At 59.4% G+C, this 19582-nt stretch overlaps 1 protein-coding gene across 4 annotated transcripts; it reads left to right on the top strand.

Annotated features, from left to right (window-relative positions):
• Positions 1–101: 101 nt before the first annotated feature.
• POLRMT (RNA polymerase mitochondrial) lies at positions 102–18906 on the top strand. 4 transcript variants are annotated; one of them, XM_082331215.1, is made up of 21 exons: positions 102–183; positions 843–938; positions 1614–2290; positions 2645–2775; positions 5643–5829; positions 6365–6472; positions 6631–6798; positions 7131–7301; positions 8038–8277; positions 8527–9306; positions 9848–9970; positions 11975–12097; positions 13088–13267; positions 14037–14123; positions 14422–14535; positions 15233–15282; positions 15572–15670; positions 16010–16082; positions 16599–16681; positions 17273–17343; positions 18180–18906. In XM_082331215.1, the coding sequence occupies exons 1-21, from the start codon at positions 126–128 to the stop codon at positions 18227–18229; spliced, it is 3669 nt and encodes a 1222-aa protein (XP_082187341.1). In that variant the 5' UTR covers positions 102–125; the 3' UTR covers positions 18230–18906. The 4 variants fall into 4 exon arrangements, 3 of the variants coding, with proteins under 3 accessions (XP_082187341.1, XP_082187340.1, XP_082187342.1); XM_082331214.1 differs by having other exon boundaries at positions 6323–6472; XM_082331216.1 differs by lacking the exons at positions 17273–17343; positions 18180–18906 and having other exon boundaries at positions 6323–6472; positions 16469–16666.
• The last annotated feature ends 676 nt before the right edge of the window (positions 18907–19582 follow it).

Raw genomic sequence — 19582 nt, 5'->3', positions numbered from 1 at the left:
CGTGCGGCCGCGCTGCATCATGGGAGCTGTAGTCCGGCGCGGCGGGCCGCCCCCTCCCGGCGCGCATCGCGCGGCGCCTGCGCAGTGCGGCGGCGCGGCGCGGCATGGCGGCGTAGCGCGGGGCCATGGCGCTGCTGCGGCTGCGGGCGGCGCTGCTGGGCCCGGCCCGGCTGCGGGGCGCCGGTGAGGGGCCGGGGGCGGGGGGCCCGGGGCCGGGGAGGGGGCCTGAGGCCGCGGGGTGCCGAGGGAGCGGAGCGGGGGCGGGCCCTGGGGTCCCGCCCCTCAGCCCCCGGGGACGGAGCTGGGGCTGGGGGGTCCCCGCGGTCCGGGGCATCGCCCCCAGGACAGAGCTGGGCGCTGGGGGGTCCCTGGTGTCCCGAACCCTCCCCTGGGAGAGAGCTGGGGGCTGTGAGGGTCGTTTAGCGTCCTGAGCCCGCCCTAGGGACAGAGGTGGCGGCTGCGGGTGCCCTGGGGCGTTGTCGTTCTCTAAGGACAGAAATGGGCGTCTCTGGGGTCCCGTCCCTGCTGCGGGCCGGGTCTGCCTGCTCTGGGGGTCGCTGGGGTCTCGTCGCCCCGTGCAGCAGAGCTGGGGTTTGTGGTGGCCCCGGGGCCGTGCTCCCTCCAAGAGGTCAGAGCCAGGGGTGAGGGGGCGTCCCTGCCACGGGGCCACGGAGCTGCCCCCCGCTGCTGCTGGGTCCTGCAGGCTGGGCTGGGGACCGCCGCTCGCCCTCTCCCCTCTGCGCCCTCCCCGCTGCCCAGCTGGGGCCCGGCCGTGGGGCAGTGAGCGCTGTAAGGGGTGAAGCCTCCTCTGACCTCCCTGTCCTGGTGTCTTTCCGCTGCAGGGATCCCATGGAGTGTTCTCAGGAGCTACTCCTCTGCCAGCACCAAGGAGAAGGCGAGGAGAAATGCCATCTGTGAGAGGACAGAGCTGCTGGAAGGTGAGTTGGGGAGAGCAGCAGGGGTTTCCCTTGTTCAGTGTCTGAGAGGTTTTCTAGGAGTCTTCTCATTCTGTGTAGCCATAAAGAAGATATTTGGGACTGGAAACACTTGTAGCCTGGACAAGGATGTGGGGCTTCCCGTGGACTTGCTGCCCTCCCTGAGCAAGTTCTGTCCTGTCCCAAGGACCTGGAGACTCACCCTGCCCACGGGGAGCGTTGAGTTGCTGTGAAATGCAAGGTGGTCCTAAGGGACAGTAGAAGAGTCCCACCAGGGTGTGCGAGGGCCCTGCAGACTGACCTGGAACATGCTCTGGCTGTGGGCTCTCTGCCCCGGTGAGCTGAGGACATGAGGTCCTTGGAGAGAGGCCCGGTGAAGTGACCAGGCAGCAGGTTAGGCAAGCACAAGCTGGTGCTTTTTCCCTTACAGTGACACTGTTGGGTTCCCCGGGATGCTGGGGTGGGCCACAGCACATGGGTGGATCCCAGAAAGACAGTGGTCAAAGCAGCTGATTGCTGGGAGGAGGGCTGGCCAGAGAGCGAAGAAGTCCTTGTGTGGACCCTCTTTTCCTGAGCATGTCCCTGGGCGCTCCCAGAGGCGAGGCCCTGGGGTAGGACACAACGTTCTGCCGTGCCTTGCATCCCTTCACCTCTCCCCGGCTGTGTGTTTCCTGGCAGTGCTGAAAGCTCGAGTGAAGCAGCTCCAAGCCAGTAATGTCCCGGAGGTGACGGTCAACAAAGCAGAGCTGGCCCCACCGGGGAATGACAAGTACCAGGACCCGCTGCGGAAAGTGGTGGTTCCCGGCCCCGCGGAGGAACAACCTGCTGCCAGGGGAAGGGATGAGAGCCCGGCCCGGCCCAGCAGCTGGGTCGAGAAGCTGAAGAAGGAGATGTACATCCGGCAGCTGAAGGTGGAGCGGAAGTTATCCATCGCCGCCTCCCAGCCGGCTCTGGAGGGCCAGGCCAAGGCCAAACCAAAGGGCAAGACCAAGACCAAGGCCAAGGCCAAAGCTAAAGCCAAGAAGAACCTGAAGAGCCCAAAGGCTAAAGTGGCTGCTGCCTGGAGCCAGAGCCACACTGGCCTCCACGGTGCCTACGCCCGCGGCAAGCCCAGGGCGGCAGTGGTGAAGGAGGGTACGAAGGCGCAGAGGCCTCAGAGGGTGCTGGAGGACAAGGACAGCAGCCAGTACAAGATCCTGCAGCAGACCATCCAGTCCAACCTCGAATGCTTCCTCTTCTTGCAGCAGCCAGAGGAGGCCGAGAGGTTCCTTCTCTTGTACCACAGCTCCCCTGCGAAGAGAAGGCTTTTGAATGTCAATGCGTACAACATTGTGATGCGTAGCTGGGCAAGAAAGGTACCGAGCCTGGGGGCCGCTGCCCTGGTCTGGCTGTCAGGTTTTCTGGGTGGGAGAGGGGGGCTGGCTCAGGAGGAAGAGCCTCACGCTTGTAGAACCAGTGGTCATGGTTTTATCTGTTTGTCACATCTGCCTTCAGCAAGTGTTTAAGGAAGTCTTGTCTTCTGCTGAGAGGGACGGAGCAGATAGGAGGCCCCTGAATCAGGCCACTGATCCTGTGAGGTGGCTTTGAGGGGAAGAAGGGGATGGGGCGGGATAGACGTGGCTAAATTTGAACAGGAGCAGAGGGGCGTGAGGCTGTGATCTGGGGCTGCTGGTGTCTGTGTCCACAGCCCCTTCCCTTCTCATCCGCAGGGCCACTTGCAGCACATCAACCGGCTGTTTTCCATGCTGGAGTCCGTCGGCCTCCGGCCCAACCTGGACTCCTACGCGGCGGCGCTGGAGTGCATGGGCCGGAACCAGTCGTCCGCCAAAGCCATCCGGAGGTAACACACTTCACCTGCCGCAGGGTGCCGCCGAGCCCTGGGCAGCATCTCCATAGCCTGCCGCTGTGCTGGGAGAACTGGGAGCTCGCTCTGGGGAGGAGATGCACTGGCCCGGGGTCAGGAAGACCTGCCCTTGCTGTGTGCACGTCTAGATGCTCTGACCTGCTTCTCGTGGCCAGATTTAGGGGCGGGCGGAGCTCCTGCAGTGGGCCCTCCTCGCCACCCCCAGCTGCTAGGGAGTTTCTCCGAGATCTTGCAGAGAAAGGAGATGTAGGAGGTGAGAACAACCTTGCTTCTGGCCAGAGCTGTGTCTGCTCCCCCAGAGCTCACAGAGCAGCTCCCTGGGCTGGGAGCAGCCTCTCTCCAGTCTCCCTGGTTCTGCACCCATCCCGGGCATCTCTCTCCCACTGGTCCCTCCATCACTGCCCAATAGGAATGGCTTCTCCGTTTGTTTTTACAGCACCTCCATGGAGTTTGCCCTTCCTGGCAGGCTCAGCCAACAGCTGGTTTTGCGGGGTGCCAGCTCTCTGGAGGAGCACGATCAGGAGATTGGGATGGATTTTGTGGAGCGTAATGGGCAAAATAAGTGTCAGACCCGAAGTGAGGAGCTGAAGGAGCCTTGTGAGATCCCAGCAGGTTGGGTCTAGGGGCAGCGCTTGGGTCTGGTAGCACAGCCAGCTGCCTTGCCAGAGGATGGAGAAGGCTTTCTTGTGATCTGCTATGGCTGCACCAACACCCTTGGGTGGTTCAGGGATTTATCACTGGCTAACAAGTTCTAGGTGCCTCTGAGTGAATGTCTTCCAGTCAGCTGATTTAGGAGTGACTGGCATTGACTTTGCTGCCTGGGTGTGTGGGTGTTGCGTCAGTACAGCAGTACACCTGTAGGGCTGTCTATAAGCAAATGTTTAGAGCACACCTGCACGGATTTGTCAACCCCAAGCCTCGCCAGGGCATGTGTGTGTTTCCCCACAACTGTTTCTGTTTGCTGGCGCTCTGTGTGGGTACGAGCTCTTGTTTCCCGTGCTCTCCCAGTTGGACATGGCAGCAGCTGGCCTGGAGCGCTGAGCCTGTGCTGGGAGCAGGCGAGATGGGGGTTGTTTCTCGCTCTGCTCCCAGACTGCAGGGTCCCTTTGAAGGTGTAAGGTGGGAGTTGCTTGTTTTAACTGGGCTGCTGTGGGGTAGTTTTTGGGGAGAGTGGCTCTGCAGAGATGTAGAGCTGTTCCTCACCAAAACCCCTGCCTGCTCCCAAACGTACCGAAACGCAGCTGGGGCACACGCAGCAGCAGGATTCACAGCGTGTTGCAGTTCTGGCTCAGGGCACTGTGTGTCACCTCTTGGGCTCTTAATGCTTTCCCAAAGCTGCCAGGGGCTCCCTCCTGCCCGTTTTGCTTTCTGTGACTGATGGGGGCCTGGGCTGGGGCCTGGCTGGTGCTGCTGTCACCCGGGTCTGCCTGTCCTCCCGCCCGTGTCACCCGGCGTGGGCCAGGCCAGTCGGCAGGTGGGGCTCTGGGCTCTGCTGCGCCCCAGATCCCAGCTCTGGCCCGGCAGAGCCAGGAGGATGCAGTCCTGCAGCCTCCTTGGTGAGGCTGGGGAGTGGGAGATCTTGGCAAGTGCAGGGGATTTTCGTCCCTGGCAGCAATGGGGGCTGCAGGGAAGAGAGCTTCCTCGCTGGCGCTGCAGCCGCTCCTGGTGCTCAGGCTGTTCCTGCTGCAGCCCTGCGAGCCGTGCTCCTGTGCCCTGGCTCCCAGGCTCAGTGCATGAACCGCAGCCCCCTGTCCCTTTGCCCAAGCTGTGACCAGCCCGTGGGTTCCCTTCTGCTGCCATGGGCTGGAGGGGAGAGCAGGGTTATTTGGGGGTGAAGGAACCCGCATCTTTTTGCTCGGTCTCACAAGGGCAGCGGAGCTCAGTTTCCCCACCCGAGTGTGAAGGTGAAAGCCGCCTGCTCAGCAGTGGTGCGGGCTGGAGGGGTGGATAATTGATTGCTGTAACCCGAGGCGGGTGACCTTGTCGGGACGGGCTGTGCTCCAGAGGCAGCTCCCACCCCAGCAGCTCCGGCAGCCCTGAGAGCTGTCTCCTGGCTGTGTGCGGAGGGCAGGGAGAGCTCCCGTGTTCCCGCAGGACAGCGTCCTGCTGCTAGCCTGCCTGGCAGTCACGCTCTTGGTGGACTGAGGCATCTGCCTCCTGTGGGTTTCCCAGTTATGCCCATTTCTGTGCCGTTCTTCCCCGTCTGGGGCTGGGCAGACATCAGCGCGGCCAGGCACAAGTTGCTGCAAGGCTTTCAGCGGTTGCTGCGTGCTCTGAGGAGGATGCATGAGAAAGGAAGAGGCATCCCAGGGCAAGTGCATGGGGCACATCCCGCTCCCCGGGGCTGTCAGAGCCTTTCCAAGGAGTGTGAGAGGTTGCACCCTTCCTGCAGCTGCCCTGGCATGAACGGTGGCACAGAGGAAAGCTGCTGGGAACCACCTGGCATGAGGAGGCCCCGCCAGCCCTCCTGGAACGGCCTGGAGCCGTGTATCAGTCTCCTGCCCTATGCTCACAGCTAGTTCTTGGTGGGTGCCAGCCCCCAAGCCCTGCTTTGGGAGAGGGTTTTGCTTCTGTGGCTGCCAGGGATTTGGGAGGGGCGGCTCTTTGTCCTGTGGTGTGTCTCGCGTGGGTCTGGGTGATGCTGTTGAGGGCACAAGTGAGGATGGAAAAGCCTGACACAGTCAAGGCTCTTGGATCCTCAAAAGGGGTCACCCCCATCTGACTCCTCCATGCTTAGTCTTCTGTTTAAAAACTTTGTTCCCTGCCTCATTATGTCCTGATTTCTGTCCAACACACACAGTCCCCTGTGAAAGATTAAGCCTATCTTATCTGCCCCTCTTCAGATGTGTGCAGCAGCTGAAGAGCGATGGCTTCCACGTGGATGAGCTCTTCCAAAAGTGCCTGTTTGAGGAAGATGAGAAGGAGAAGGTGCTGAGGGCCATCAGGATTGTCCAGCCCAACTACCGGCTGCCCCCTCCACCCAAGCCCCAGACCTGCAAGTCTTCTCTGCTCCAGGGCTTCTACTCCAAAGTAAGCCACAGAGCTCGGGGATGTCTCTGCAGCTCGGAGAGGTGTTGGAGCTGGCCAGATGGTGTTCACAGGTGTCCTCAGGTCCAGCCCAGGACTGTGATATGGGGAGAACTTTTTAGCCGAACTCTGTTCACTAGCCCACGCAAATCATCAGGCAGCTCCTTGTTCCGAGGAAGTGAATAGCCTTACCAACAGCCCTACAGAGGAACAGAGAAGCCGAGGGCTGGTGGGGGGGTGGAAATGACCTTCATGTGCTGGAGGGTGTGCCTGGGGGGGATGCTTGACCATGAGATGGGAACAGAGCAGCCTCTGGAGGGGCCTGTTATTCCAGACTCCCTGGGGTTTGCCAGGCAGAGACTTCAGACCTCAGATGTCCCAGAAAGGTGCCTTCAGCAGGGACTCGTACCACATGCCTCTTGCAGGGAAGCTGGGAGAACGAGCACGTCTTCTCTTCCTCTGGCTTTTGGCGCTTAATGTCTCTCTCTTCTTGCAGAAGAAGACGGTGTCATACCCCAAGCTGGATTTCTCTGTGCAGGAGCTGCAGGAGCGCTTTCAGCAGCAGCTGGAGATGGAGCTGGACAACACTGTAACCATCGAGTCGGTGGAGTCAACCAAACCTCTGACCCCGCAAGCCATTAAAGCGGTAAAGCTCAGGGAGTCTGGGGCTGCATGTCCGGAGGGAAGGGGGGCCGTTCAGCCCTCAGGACCTGGATGCAGGGGTCGGTGGCCTAAAGAGGGGAGCAGCTCCCTGGTGACACACTCTCACGACAGCATTACTGTCTTGCTTCCATTTCTGTGTAGCGCAAACTGCTGGCCACCCTTCGTTCCCACTGGCACGATTCCATCCTCCAGGCCCTGCAGAAGTCAAAGCACAACATGTCCAAGCCCAAGACAGCGTCGGGGTACAACATTCTCTACCCCTACCTGTGCCTGCTGCCGGATGAGGAGTACGTGGGGATCATGCTGCAGGTAGGACCCTGCCCTGCCCTCGCAGCGCCACAGGAACAGGACCGCCCGGACGGCCATAGGGCTGCCACAAAGCACCGATGTCCTGCTCGGGCCAGCAGAATCAGACCATGAGCTTCAAAGTTGGTGCAGGCTCTGTCTGCTCCCTGTGCTGAGCAGTCAGAGAAGCCCTGCTCTGTCCTGGCCATGTTTCCTTCCTCCTCATTTGCTCAGCATCACGGGAATCAGCGTCTTTCTATGCTCCCCACACAGGGGCTTTAACTCCCACTTTGTCTCTCTGTTCCGTCTTTCTGTTCCTCCCTCCTTAAGACCCTCTTTGCCTTCCCCTTTCTCAGATCCTCAACACCCTCTCTCCACAAGGAGAATCCCTGGCTGTCTTGGCCAGGGAGCTGGGCGCCAAAGTCTACAACAGATACATCACCCAGAGGAAGCTGCGCAGCCGCCAGCTGGAGAAGGTGCAGGAGATCTACGAGGACTATATCCACCTGCTGGCAAAGGACAGCCAGGTAGGTACACCTGAGAGAGGGCGGGCCTGGGGCCTGCGGGTTACAGAGCAGAGATGGGGCGAGGCAGTTTGTCCACCTCCTCGCAAGCACGAGGTCCAGGTTCTGGGAATCTGCTGCTGCAGAGGCCACCAGAACCAGTAGAGCCCCATCTAGTGCTCGGCAGGCCCCCTGCCCCATGGCAACAGACGGGTCGGTTCTGGCATAGCCATGGGTATTTCTGAGCCTGAAGGTTTTAAATCAGCAGAACTGATCCTTTGGAGCCAGGCATCCCATGCAGGAGAGCTCTGGGGCTTGAGGAGGGTGCGCTTTGCAGGGCAGGACAGGAGGGGAGAAAGGGGCCAAGGCCACCAATCTGGGCAGCTCGAGGGTGAGCAGGTTGTTCCCAGAGCTGTGTGCGCGTGGCGTGGCGGGGGAGGCAGATCTGCAGTCTGGGAAGGAGGGTCAGGATGGCGTGGGGAGAGGGTGTCAGCACAGGGATGTGGCGAGAGGAAGGGATTTGCAGTGCCGCTCTCCTGGCCTGCAGCAGAAGCAGGTTCTCGCTGTTGGGCTTGCCCCAGCCACATCAGCAGTCCTTCCCCCAACTACCCCTGTCAGGGAGGACCTCACAGGGACACAGAGACAGCAGGGTCCTTCTCAGAGCCGTGTTCCAGGTACATGGATCCCATCCAGCAAACTCCCTGGGAGCAGCGTGGCTGGCCCCTCCAGCTGACCCGATTTTTCTCCTTCCACCTCCCAGCCTGACGAGTACTTGCCACGCGAATATTGGGAGAAGCTGGTGGCAGAAGCAGGCTTTGGGCCTTCCCTGAACTTGAAGGACTGCAGCTGGCCGTACATGCTCCTCCTGCGCCTGGGCATGCACATGCTGGAACTCCTGGTGCAGGCTGTCAAGGTGCCCAGGAACATCCTCAATCCTCGCCTGGAGCCCAGGCTTATCCCTGTCCTCTACCACATCTACTCCTTCCGCAGCAGCTGGCAGGTGAGCCTTGTCCTGGGGGCTCTGGGGCTGTGCAGGTCACCTCTTCATCGGAACTGGGCCTTTGCAAGGCCCTTTTCCCTCCCTGCTACCTTTCCTGCTCGGGGACACTTGGAGGGGCCTCTGGTTCTGTGCAGACAGCGTCAGTACTTAGCATGATCATCATGTAGTGGCTGACTGACCACATGCTCTTCCAGGCTCCAGCCCTAATCCTCTACTGCTGACCTTCACCTCTCTGGTTCTCCTCTCCAGGTTGGGCTGATAAAGCCCCATCCCATCTTCTCCCAGATTGTGTCAGACGCTGCAGAGACCTTGCTGACCTTCAACTCCTCTGCCATACCTATGCTGTGCCCCCCGGTACCCTGGACTTCCCCCCACTTTGGTGCCTTTGTCCTGAATGACACCAAGTTGATGCGCTTTGTGGATGGGGTCATCCAGCACCAGCTGCTCCTGGAGCAGTGTCCTCCGGTGAACCTCCACCCCGTGCTGGATGCCCTGAACCAGCTGGGCAACTGTGCCTGGAAGATTAACCAGCCAGTGCTGGATATCATCATCTCCATCTTCAATGACAAAGGCAATGAGAAGCTGGACATCCCACCGCCCATCTCTGAGGCCCCCAGGCCTTCTGCTGCTCCCAGCAATTCCTCTGCCTGGAACAAGTCCCAGAAGCACGAGTTGCTGCTGTGCAAGAAGAAGGCAGCTGAAATGCACAGCTTGCGCATGGATGCGCTCTATAAGCTCTCCATCGCCAACTACGTCAGGGACAAGGTGTTCTGGTTTCCTCACAACATGGACTTCCGAGGCAGGACTTACCCTTGCCCACCTTATTTCAACCACCTCGGTAACGATGTCACCCGGGCCATCCTGCTGTTCGCAGAGGGAAGGCCACTGGGGCCCAAGGGCCTTGACTGGCTGAAGATCCACCTCATTAACCTCACGGGGCTGAAGAAGAAGAGCGCCTTGCAGGAGCGGCTGGAATATGCCAATGAAATCATGGAGGAGATCCTGGACTCGGCTGACCACCCGCTCACGGTAGGTGGGGAACGGCTGGCAGGGCTCTGCTCGCTCTTGGGGTGGAGTGGTGGGACCCTGAGCCACAGGGGCATGGCGTGGGCTCCGGGAGCCTGCAGCTAGCCCCAGGCGGGTTGGGAGGTTCCCCTGCAGTGACCGAACTGAAAGGCAAGGAAGTTCCTCTGTGTTGGAGTCCAAATAGGAATTGTCCAAATGAGCTAAGCGAAAAAGGGATTGGTGTTAATTTCAGAGGAGACTTAACCATTCCTCTTATTTAGCATATCTTCTAGAGAGTAAAATAAAATGGAAATCAGATGAATTTTGAAACAAAAACATTTTGAAAGATAACACTTTGAGAGGAAAAAGGGAAACAAAGCATTGCAGAGTTTCCTAAATAACATATTTCTATCTGAAAACACGATGAAATATTAGGGAAATGGAGGCACGGCGGGAGGAGGTGCCTTGCCCAGCATATCCCGAGGGCGCAAGGGCTCCTGTCTTGGCTTTGGGGTGCCGCCGGAGCGCTGCCTGCTCCTACCAGTGTGTGCTTTTGTTTTCCCAGGGCAGGAAGTGGTGGATGAACACCGACGAACCCTGGCAAGTCTTGGCATGCTGTATGGAAATCGCCAAAGCCTCACGGTCCCCGGATCCGGCAGCCTACATCTCTCACTTCCCGGTTCACCAGGTGGGAGCCCAGCGGATCCGCATGGCCTGTGTGGCTGAGCCGGGGGAGGAAAATGGGCAGAGCAGAAAGCTCAGGGCAGGGCAGAAGCGCCCAGGCCTCCAGTGCCGCATTTACTATGCCATGCAACCAGGCTTTCTTAAGCATGGGAGTGCAGTCTACAGGCATCTTGGCTTGAGAGCTCCAGTAATTTGCTGCTCCGTGCAGCTGTTAATGAGCCAGTACAGTTAAGTGCTGCTTTGCTTCCTTTCGCTGGAGCAGAGCCTGTCTGGGAGATTGCCGTCAGCTGCCCGCAGGGTGACACCCGGGCCAGTCTTACCTTCTCTAGCCACAGGATCAGGACTGGAAATCAGCCCGACCCTGGCTGGGTGGGATGTGGGGTGGTGCGTGGCAGCACCTGCCCATCTGCAGTGCTTGGGGCTGTACGGAGGCTTTGGGGGCCTTTGCTCTGCTCCTGTTCTGAGGCTGGAGCCAAGCAGCTCCGCAGGAGCAAAAGATGGGAGGTCTGGAGCTCTGAAGAAGGGGAGGAGGACAGAGGTGATCTGTTCCCTGCATTCAGTGACATGGCTGTCATTCACCATGTGCCCTGTCCCTGCTTGGTCCCAGATGTGCCCGCGCTCTGAGCGGGGCAAGTGCAACCGCTCGAGTGCTGCGCAGCTCTCTGAAGGCGTCTGCCCTTCCCGGTCGGGGAGAGGAGCCAGGCAGCCGCTCCCGGTAGCCAGCACTCAGCCCTTTCTCCCTGCTGCGTCCCAGCAGATCTGCAGCACTCTCTGCAGCCGCTGCCGAGCCAGCTATCTGTCTGCACTGATAAATCCCCTTGCTGCATGGGAGACAATGATTAATTGTTTTCATGGTGAGAGGGGTTTGCTCATTTATCTCATTAGAAGATCAGATGGCCCTAATGAAGTGGGGGGGAGAATGGGGTGTATTCTGCCAGTAGCGATGGTCTGGAATCTGTATGAGACCATTGAAACTGATACAGTTATGACAACAAAAGATCAAGAGAGCAGTCGGGGGTGTGTGGAGGGTGCCGTTAATGAAATTCAAGCAAGGACTTCTTCTGGAGGGCACCCCAGTCTCTTTCCACCTGAGTCATCAGCGCTCGGTTAATAGAGGTAGCTCTTCTGCCGCGGCAGGGCTGCCGGAGCCCTGTCAAATCTCGACTCTGCAACTTGCTGCACTGCAGGGTGTGGGGAGGAGGCGGAGAGGAGAGGAGGGTTGATCCTGCCGGCAGCTGCAGGCTCCCTTTGACCAGGCAGAGCCCAAGCACAGGAGGAGCAGGGATGGTCCAAAGCAGCAGCACGTCTTCTGTGAGAAGCGTTTCTGGTGGTGCTGTTTGGGGAACAGCAGGACCTTCCCACGCCATCGTTCAGGTCCTGCCTATCTCATCCGAGCTGGTCTCGGTCCCAGGAGGGCTGTCAGGGCAGCTGCTGTGACAGATTGGTTGGCCTGCCTCTGTAACTGCAGCTTTGGGATAGGCTGGGTCGGAGCTGGTTTCTGTCAGAAGGTTTTCATCACCCACGGAGCAGAGGTAGCACAGCTAGCTGGAGCCTCGGAGTCAGCTGTGGCTTGCTGAGTGATCTTTGGCTCGGCCTGCCTCTGATCCCGCTCCTGGGCTTTCTGAGGTTGTTTTGACTGCCGGCTCTTGGGGCTTCTTTTAGCATCCCAGACAGATTTGTTGTTTTCCAAATTTTCTGTTTTTCAGTGTTTCCACAGAGCTCTGTCTTTGCAAATTCATGGAGGGGGCAGTGTGATGTGAGGTTTTCTTTTTTTAAACCTCATAGGCAGCAGTATTTAGTGATGAGACCCAGACAGGAAAGCTGGCCAGAAGGAAGATGGAAACTGGTGCGGCCCTGGCCACTACTGGGAGATCAGCTGCAAACCTGTCCGAAGAGAGGGGGGGAAAATGGCAATAACCTTCTGAGCCAAGTGTATCTGTGCTGTTGAATGGGGGGTGGATGAGCAGGGCTCCATCCACACACTGACACCTTGTTTTCCCACACGCAGGACGGCTCTTGCAATGGTCTACAGCACTACGCAGCTCTTGGCCGGGACCTTATTGGTGCCATCTCTGTCAATCTGATGCCCTGCAATGTCCCCCAGGATGTCTACAGTGCGGTGGCCCAGCAGGTGAGGCACAGTGGGGACAGGGGGAGGTGTCCTCTTGGAACTGCCTCCCCCCCTTGCCAGTGTGTTGCACAGGGTCACTCTAGCTCCCAAGGAGAAGCGTCGAGGTACGACCAGCGTACAGAGGGCTGGGAAAGCAAGAGCTGGCCGCAGGCAGGGAGTCTCTCCCTCCCTGAATGAGAACCACTGCAACAACCGCAGTGGGGATCTGGCTGGAGATCTGTCCTGACAGAGGTAGCTGTGAGGAATCCACTGGGATTTCTGCTGTCCTCACTTCTGAATGAAGTCTGGGAGAAGCAGGGTAGAGAGGTAGAAGAGAGCAGAGAGTGTTCTTCATCTCTTGGTCACAGCTGGGTGGCCTGCAGGTTATGGGATTTTCTTCGTTTGAGCTGGGTAGGAGGGACTGGGGAGAGATTCAGCCTTTGGCACAGCTGCTAAGTCTTCAGTTTTCTTGGCAAGACATGATGTGAAATGAGCCTGCTGGGAAGTGTGCTGCGATCTACCAGACTCAATTGGCATTGAACCCCTGGCTCTCCCTTCTAGGTCTCAGCACATTTTATCCAGGCAGCACCGCACCGGAGGGCGGGAGGAGCACACGGAGGGTGCATGGTTTGCTCAGAGTTATCATTGGGGGTGGCAGAGGTGGGAGAACCTGAGTCGTGAGCCACAGTCCTAGTGCCGTGTCCTTGTGATGTCTGGCACCGCCCCGCTGCCAGGGGACACTGCTCTGCTGAGGCAGCAGTCGAAGGCTCTGGTCCCCGTGGGCACAGTTATCTGGGAGATGCGGATGCCTCTTGATTCCTTCAGCAGATGATCTCTGCTAACCAGGGCTGGTGAAGATGGACTGCACGGTTTCTGATGGGAGGTCAGGCCAGGCAGCGCACAGCTGGGAGGGTCTCGTGTGGCCCCCCTGACTCTCCCCCAGCCATGGAGGGGGCTTGGGCCAGCATGGCTCGCGGTGGGGCTGACCTCCTGGGGCTCTCTCCTCCTCAGGTGGAGGAGTTTCGAAAGAAGGATGCTGAACAGGGGCTGAAGGTTGCCCAGGTGCTGCAAGGCTTCGTGAGCCGCAAGGTGGTGAAGCAGACGGTGATGACGGTGGTGTACGGTGTCACACGCTATGGCGGGCGGCTGCAGATGGAGAAGCGTCTCAAGGAGATTGACGAGTTCCCTGAGGTAGCGTGCCTGCCCCGGCCTCCCCCAGCAGTGTTTTGCTCAGCTCTCAGTCCCTGCTGGCAGAGGTACCTGCACTGCCCTTCCTGGGGGTTTCCTGCTGCCCTGCTCTCTCCTTACCCCCTAAATCTCAGCTAGCAGAGGGATGTGCAGGACCGCGTCCCCTGTGCCTGTGCCAGGCTTGTCCATCCTGCGGGAGAGCTGTCTGCCAGCACTTGTGGGTGGGGAGGGATTCTTCAGCTGGGGCTGCTCCTCATCCTTCCTGGGCCCAGCTTGGTGGCATGACAGCTTCAGCTGGTGCTTCAGATGCAAAACAAGGTTTGTGGCTGTGCTCTTGCCTCTGGAAGAGGCCCTTGTCTCTCACAGAGCTCTTGGAGGCTTGCTCCTCCTGGCGCCTGTTTCTCGTTCTGTGACCCCACTGTGAGACAGCCCTTGCTGAGTGGGTGGTTTGCTGTGGCAGGTTGGTGCTGGGATGTGTTACATTCCTGGGGCAGATGAGGCAGCGAGAGCCTCGTTTGTCCAGGGACGTTACGCAGAGATCAGCGTGTCCTCGGACAAGGAGCTGTCTGAAATGCTGATCTAGGCCTCCCTCCATCACAACCCACAGCCATCTGCAACAGCTCAAGACTTAGCACAGTCTGTGATGGAGGCCATTTTGAGGCACCGGAGAGCAGGCAGATGCTCTTTTAGCTTACCCTAGGTCCCATCACTTTGCTTCGCATCTTTTGCTGCCCCTTGGCCTGACCCCTTGCTCTGCCTTCGGTCTGTGCAGGAATACTTGTGGGAAGCATCTCACTACCTCGTAAAGCAGGTGTTCAATGGCATCAAGGAGATGTTCTCAGCAACTCGAGATATCCAGGTAAGGTGCCTGTTTCCTCTTATCTCTCTCTGCCTTTTCTCCTTCCCTGGCCCACCCGTACATAGACCAGGGAATGCTCCATGGGGATGGTTATTCTGGGTCCTGGCCCGGAGAGGATCCTCCTGTCCCAGCCCAGAGGTGTGGGGTTGTGCCTGTTGCAGGGCCAAACTCCCCCGAAAGTGCTGGGCTGTCACAGTCGGTGGCAGGAGTCGGGCTCACCTGTGCTGGTTGGGGATGGGGTCTCCCAGCTGCCCATGCTAACTCCAGCCGTTTTCTTCCCCACTTCCCTCTGCTAAAGAACTGGCTGACGGAGAGTGCCAAGCTCATTGCCCAGTCGGGACGGACGGTGGAGTGGGTCACGCCGCTGGGTCTCCCCATCGTGCAGCCCTACTATCGGTCCAGGCCCACTGTGGTGAGTATCTCGTGTGCAGGACCCATCTACCCCTCCCACTGCCATGGTGGGGAGCAGGGAGAGGGCAGCCGGGCTTCGAGGCAGCCAGCTAAAGCCTGGCAGGCCGGCATCACCTGCGGGTGAGCCTGCAGAGTAGGTGGGATTTGTGTGTGCAGGCACATCCTCCAACCTTGTCGCTCCCTGCAGACTGGAGCGTGTGGGTGGGCTGGTGAGGAAGCTCTGCCGCTCCCGTCCCACTCAGGCAGCTGGGGCACGGGCCCGTTCCCCGCACCGAGGAGCCTTCCTCAGGGCTCCTGTGATTCAGTCTCGCTGCTCTTGCCTCCCACACGCTGCCGCACTGACTCACGTCTCCCCAGCCTGTCTCGTCCTCACAGCCGCTCACCTCCAGGAGCCCTTCTCTTAGCCCTCGCAGGGGTGAATCAGTGCATTGCTGGGAAGGGGTGAAGGATGCCTGCCAGCATCCGCAGGAGGGGGAGCAGGCAAGGTGTCACTGAGGAGTGACAGCTGCCATGGTGACTGGGATGCCCTGGAAAGGTCCCTGCCCAGGCCCCTTGTTGCAGCCAGGGACGTTTGCTGCAGGGCAGAGTAGCTCGTGCTCGGCGCGAGCCCCTCTCCAGAAGGACAGGGCAGTGCTGAGTGCCTTGTGCTGGCTGGGCAGGGCACTCTGACAGCTGATCCCCTTTCTCTCTCCCTGCAGCTGAATTGCAGCATGCAGAACTTGAGTGTGAAAAACTCCAACAGCAACCAGTAAGTATGAAACCACAGTCTTTACTGAGCCCCTGCTGTCCCCAGCCTGTGCTTTGGGGACAAAACCTTCCCATCAGTGGAACCTGCCAGTGAGTGCCAAAGCTCCTGGTATCCCCCTGAGCTGCAGAAAGCCAGCCAGAGCAGGGCCCTGTGCTTCAGTGGGTCTTGGGGCCCTCCAGGGCTGCCCCCATCAATCCCTAGTTTTGGCTGGCACTGGCTCTGTGCTGGCACGCTCATCTTTCGTCCTGGAAGTGCCCCAGCTCCTCCTGTCTCCCGCTCTGTGCTGCAGGAAGCCTGATACAGTGAAGCAGAAGAACGCCTTCCCGCCCAACTTCATCCACTCCCTGGACTCCACGCACATGATGCTCACGGCTCTGCACTGCCTCAGGTAGGGAGCAGGCAGCCGGGGCTCTTCCCTGGCTCCGGGACTCGGCGTCTGCTGGGAGAGCATTGCCAGGGCGAGGCGTGCGATGTGGGAAAGAGTTTCCCTGGTGGGTGGGTGTTTGGGCCTTCTGGCAGAGAAGGGTTGAGAGGAGGCAGCAGGGCAGGGACAGGGAGATGGTGGGGTTAGCCATCTCTCTCTGAAGATCTGCAGGCGCTGTGTGGGGAGGTCCCCTCCTTGCATGGTCCCTGCTCATGTCCCAGCAAGAGGGCCTACATGGGACAGGGGACATCGCAAAGAGGGGGCTCTCAGCACTATTTCATGGCACCTTCTGCTGCCTCCCAGGCAGGGCCTGACCTTCGTCTCGGTCCACGATTGCTACTGGACTCACGCGCTCACTGTGGATGTCATGAACCAGGTAAAAGTGTCCTCCCGGGTCCCTTGTGAGCAGGGATCTTGCTGATCTGTCCTCTGGGTGCTCGCCAGCCCTTGCTTCCCCTGGGCTTTGCTCCATTGGCTGATTTATTTAACCAGGCAAGGTGAACCTGGGGTGCTTGCTGGCGATTGCAGCTGATTTCCTGGTGCCGTAGCCCCATCTCCTCCCGCCCTTCAGGGAGGGTGTGCGGGAGAACCTGTGCCTGTAAATCGGTGCTAGACACAGCGCCTAGCAGTCAGTGCCTCTGTCTTGCCATGGGCTCTTTCCCCTGGAGTCCTACGAGGGCTGTTGTGCAGTGGATTGATAAATGGGGGTCAGCCTCTGCTTCCCGCCTCCCCAGGCTGATTCCCTTCACCCTTGTCTGGCAGCCCCCCCTTCCCACTCTTGCCTGCTGCCTTCCCTGCCCCTCACCTCTGACCTGTCTTGGCTGAGAAGCACTGAGGGGAAGGAGGGGAAAACGCCTGTTAACCTGCGACTCACCATTGCTCCCCGGATCAGATCTGTCGGCAGCAATTTGTGGCTCTGCACAGCGAGAAGATCCTGCAGGATCTGTCCAAGTTCATGCTGGAGAAGTACTGCAGGTATTCCTCGCCTGTTGGGGAACCCCCACCGCTCTCCTTCCCGCCCACACCGATTCCCTCTCCCAGCAGTTGTTGTGCCCAGATGCTCACGGGTTGGGTCATCTGCCTGGGGGTTGCTCTGGAGGGAAGTTGTGCTTCCTTCTTGACCGATGCCCAAATTGCCTGAGACCTTGGTGTGAAAAACAAGGTGTCTGCATCCTTTTGCTGCAGAACTGAAGCAGGGTTTGGTGCTTGAATCCCTCAGTGGGCCTGGGGCGGGCCATAATGTTTGTGCCTTGGTTCCCCGCCGTGAATGAGGCAGTAAGGAGCAGCGAAGACGCGTGTTGGGTTGGCCCAGCGTGCGGCCCTCTGTTGCCACCACAGAGCCAGCCAGATGGCATGGACTGACCCAGTCCTGGGCAGGGTCTGTAGATGCCTCAGCACCTGCCTAGGGCTGCTGTGGCAGGGGCTGGGCTCCCGCTCCTGCTGCAGGGTGTCTCGTGTTTTGGAAGAGCTGAATCCTGTTGTCAGGGGCCTGCACTGGGGAGCAGAGGAGGGTGCGCCTTCTCCCAGAGCTCCCACGTTGATTTGCTTTCTTTCTGGTTCATCCAGCCCCGGCAGAGAGACTAGAGCCCTCTGGCAGAAGAAACTGATGGAGCAGCTGTCGAATGTCCCCAAGACAGGTAGGAGCACAGGACAGGAACTGCAAAGCTCAGGAGCAGTTTGGAGACAAAGGGAGCGAGATGGGGAGTGGCCCCCGAAGTCACTGAGCCCATGTGGTGTCTGAAGCTGGACGTAGTGAGGGTCTGGCCAGCCGTGCTAAAGCTGTGCCCTAAGGTCAGGTTGTCCTGCCTGTGGGGGACTGCAGAGCCATGGGGCAGCGCCTTAAGACGTTCCCCTGTAGCATCTCTGTGAGCGGTCCCTGCCTTCCCCGGAGCTGAGCCCCTGGGATTTTCCCCAGGCTCATCCCGTCCCCGTCTTGTTGTTCCTCTCCCATCTGTTTCCAACCACGAGGTATTTGCCTGGAGATGGGATTGAGGCACTCAGCATGGTAATTGCCAGGATCTAGATGATACACAAGCAATGGGATTAAGGCAATTAGTTTAACTCCTCCTAATCTCTGGGCCCTGCCTCTGCCAGACCATCTGGCTAACCTTTGTTCTGCCTTTGCAAAACGGAACAGGCCAGTGCTCCGTTGCTGTTGAGCAGCTGCCGTGGTCAGCCCCAGAGGCAGCACAATCCGTCTGTACCATGAGGCTGTGCGCTCCGCTCTTCCTTCCCTGCCTTGCTGCTGTTACGCTCTTCTGTCCTGCTCTTCCTACCACTGTCCTAGATAAATTTGGAGGGACATCAGTTCCTGGAAGACGTCTAAGATCCCTGCTGTCGTGACCTACCCTGCAGCAGGGGCTGAGCTGAAGTAGTTTTCTGCAGGAAGCTGAAACAGGGCTCGGAGAAGCTTCTCCCCCAGTTGCCCCATTCCCACCCTGCCCTGACCTCTCCTCTCCCTCGCTTCCCCCAGGTGAATTCAACCTGAAGAAGGTGATGGATTCCACCTATTTCTTCAGCTGAGTCCCGGCAGCCAGCGGGGCCCTGGACTACCTCTGGACTGCCGGCTGCCTCAGAGGCTGCGGTAGGCACTTGCCTGCGAGGCTCCTCTGTCCTGCCTCTCATGGGGAATGTGGGTACGGCTGCCCAGCAAGAGATACCTGCCCAACACTGGGATGCTGGGGCAAACTGGGGCTCCTTGAGGAGCGCAGGAGCAGCCACGAGGGGCCGGTGGGGGACAGGGTGTCTGCACTGTTTGCTGTTACTGCCTGCTTCCTAGGCAAGGGGAGAGGGCATCGAGCCCTGGGCAAGGCTGCGTCTCTGGTGGGGGGTCAGAGGGGTGATGGTAGATGGGGCTGGCTCCCCTCAGTCCTCACCCTGGCACCATGTGCCTGCCACTGCCGAGACCTCCAGAGCTTGCCTGGCTGGCGCCTGTCCTGGGGTGCCATCCCTCTCCGTCCCTCTCCTCCAGCCGGGCTGGAGGGGCAGGCAGGCGGCCGTGGCTGCAGCAGGAGCCTCCCGCTCTCAGCTGTGGGGTGGGTGCTGCTCTCCGTGCCCTGCTCCAGCTGCTGGGCACTGTCACTGCTCTCCCGTACCGCAGCCTCTGTGGCTCCTGACTCTCATTTCCAGGGATCGGTTTCAATTCTGCTCACTGGGTCTCAGGCAGGGAAAACCACTAACACAGGGGTGGAGGTGTACGATACTGTAAATAAAATGTTTTTTTGAAATACTAGATGGGAACTGTGTCCTTCTCGGCATCTTTGCCTGAAGTCTGCGGGGTGTCCGGGGAGGGGGGACTGATGCCTCCCTAGACTGCCACTGTTTTGCTCCTTGGTTGGGTTTCAGTTATGCACAGGGGTGTCACATTCTGGAAATGCTTTTGTAGCAGAAACAGAGACAAAACTTTCCCTCAGCAGAGAGTGGCCGGCGCAGCTGCAGGGGGAGCAGGGCTCTCGCCGGGGCTGGCTACAGCCACTCGGCCCTTGTGTTTCTAGCCAGGAGCTCCTGTCTTACAGACTGGGGCCTTCTGCGGTCTGCGGGGCTGCGTGCTTGTGTCCCAGCTCCTGCAGCAGTTGGTGCTTGGAGATCTTGCAGCTGGAGCTCTGTGTTTGGCCCAGCTCTTGGCTGAGCCCTGCACCTTCCAGCTCCAGTTCACAGCCTGCTCCCAGCTCCTTCCCCACTGCAGCCCCGTGGTGTCCAGCTGACACTGGACGGGGCAGGACATGGCCCTGCCAGCGAGGGGAAAGGTGGTGGGAGGAGGCTTTTTGCCTTGTCATGTTTCTGGCAAGGAAGCAGCTCTTCAAAGGACAAAGCTGCCTCCTGCAGCCCGGCCTGGGGCTGTGCCCAGTGGCAGGGCTCCCAGGGCTGGGCGAGGGG

This window comes from Platalea leucorodia, assembly GCF_965183815.1.
Source record: "Platalea leucorodia genome assembly, chromosome: 21".
In the NCBI taxonomy this organism is placed as follows: domain Eukaryota; kingdom Metazoa; phylum Chordata; class Aves; order Pelecaniformes; family Threskiornithidae; genus Platalea; species Platalea leucorodia.
Note: the sequence above shows the minus strand (reverse complement) of the source record. Positions and strands in the feature narration are given on the sequence as shown.

What these genes read in the sequence shown, in the direction of transcription:
- POLRMT (XM_082331214.1), top strand. Translation starts at nt 126, where the DNA reads ATGGCGCTGCTGCGGCTGCGGGCGGCGCTGCTGGGCCCGGCCCGGCTG. An exon ending in TGCGTAGCTGGGCAAGAAAG is followed by an intron (nt 2,291 to 2,644) that starts GTACCGAGCCTG and finishes TCTCATCCGCAG; the next exon opens with GGCCACTTGCAGCACATCAA. An exon ending in ACAGTGCGGTGGCCCAGCAG is followed by an intron (nt 12,098 to 13,087) that starts GTGAGGCACAGT and finishes TCTCCTCCTCAG; the next exon opens with GTGGAGGAGTTTCGAAAGAA.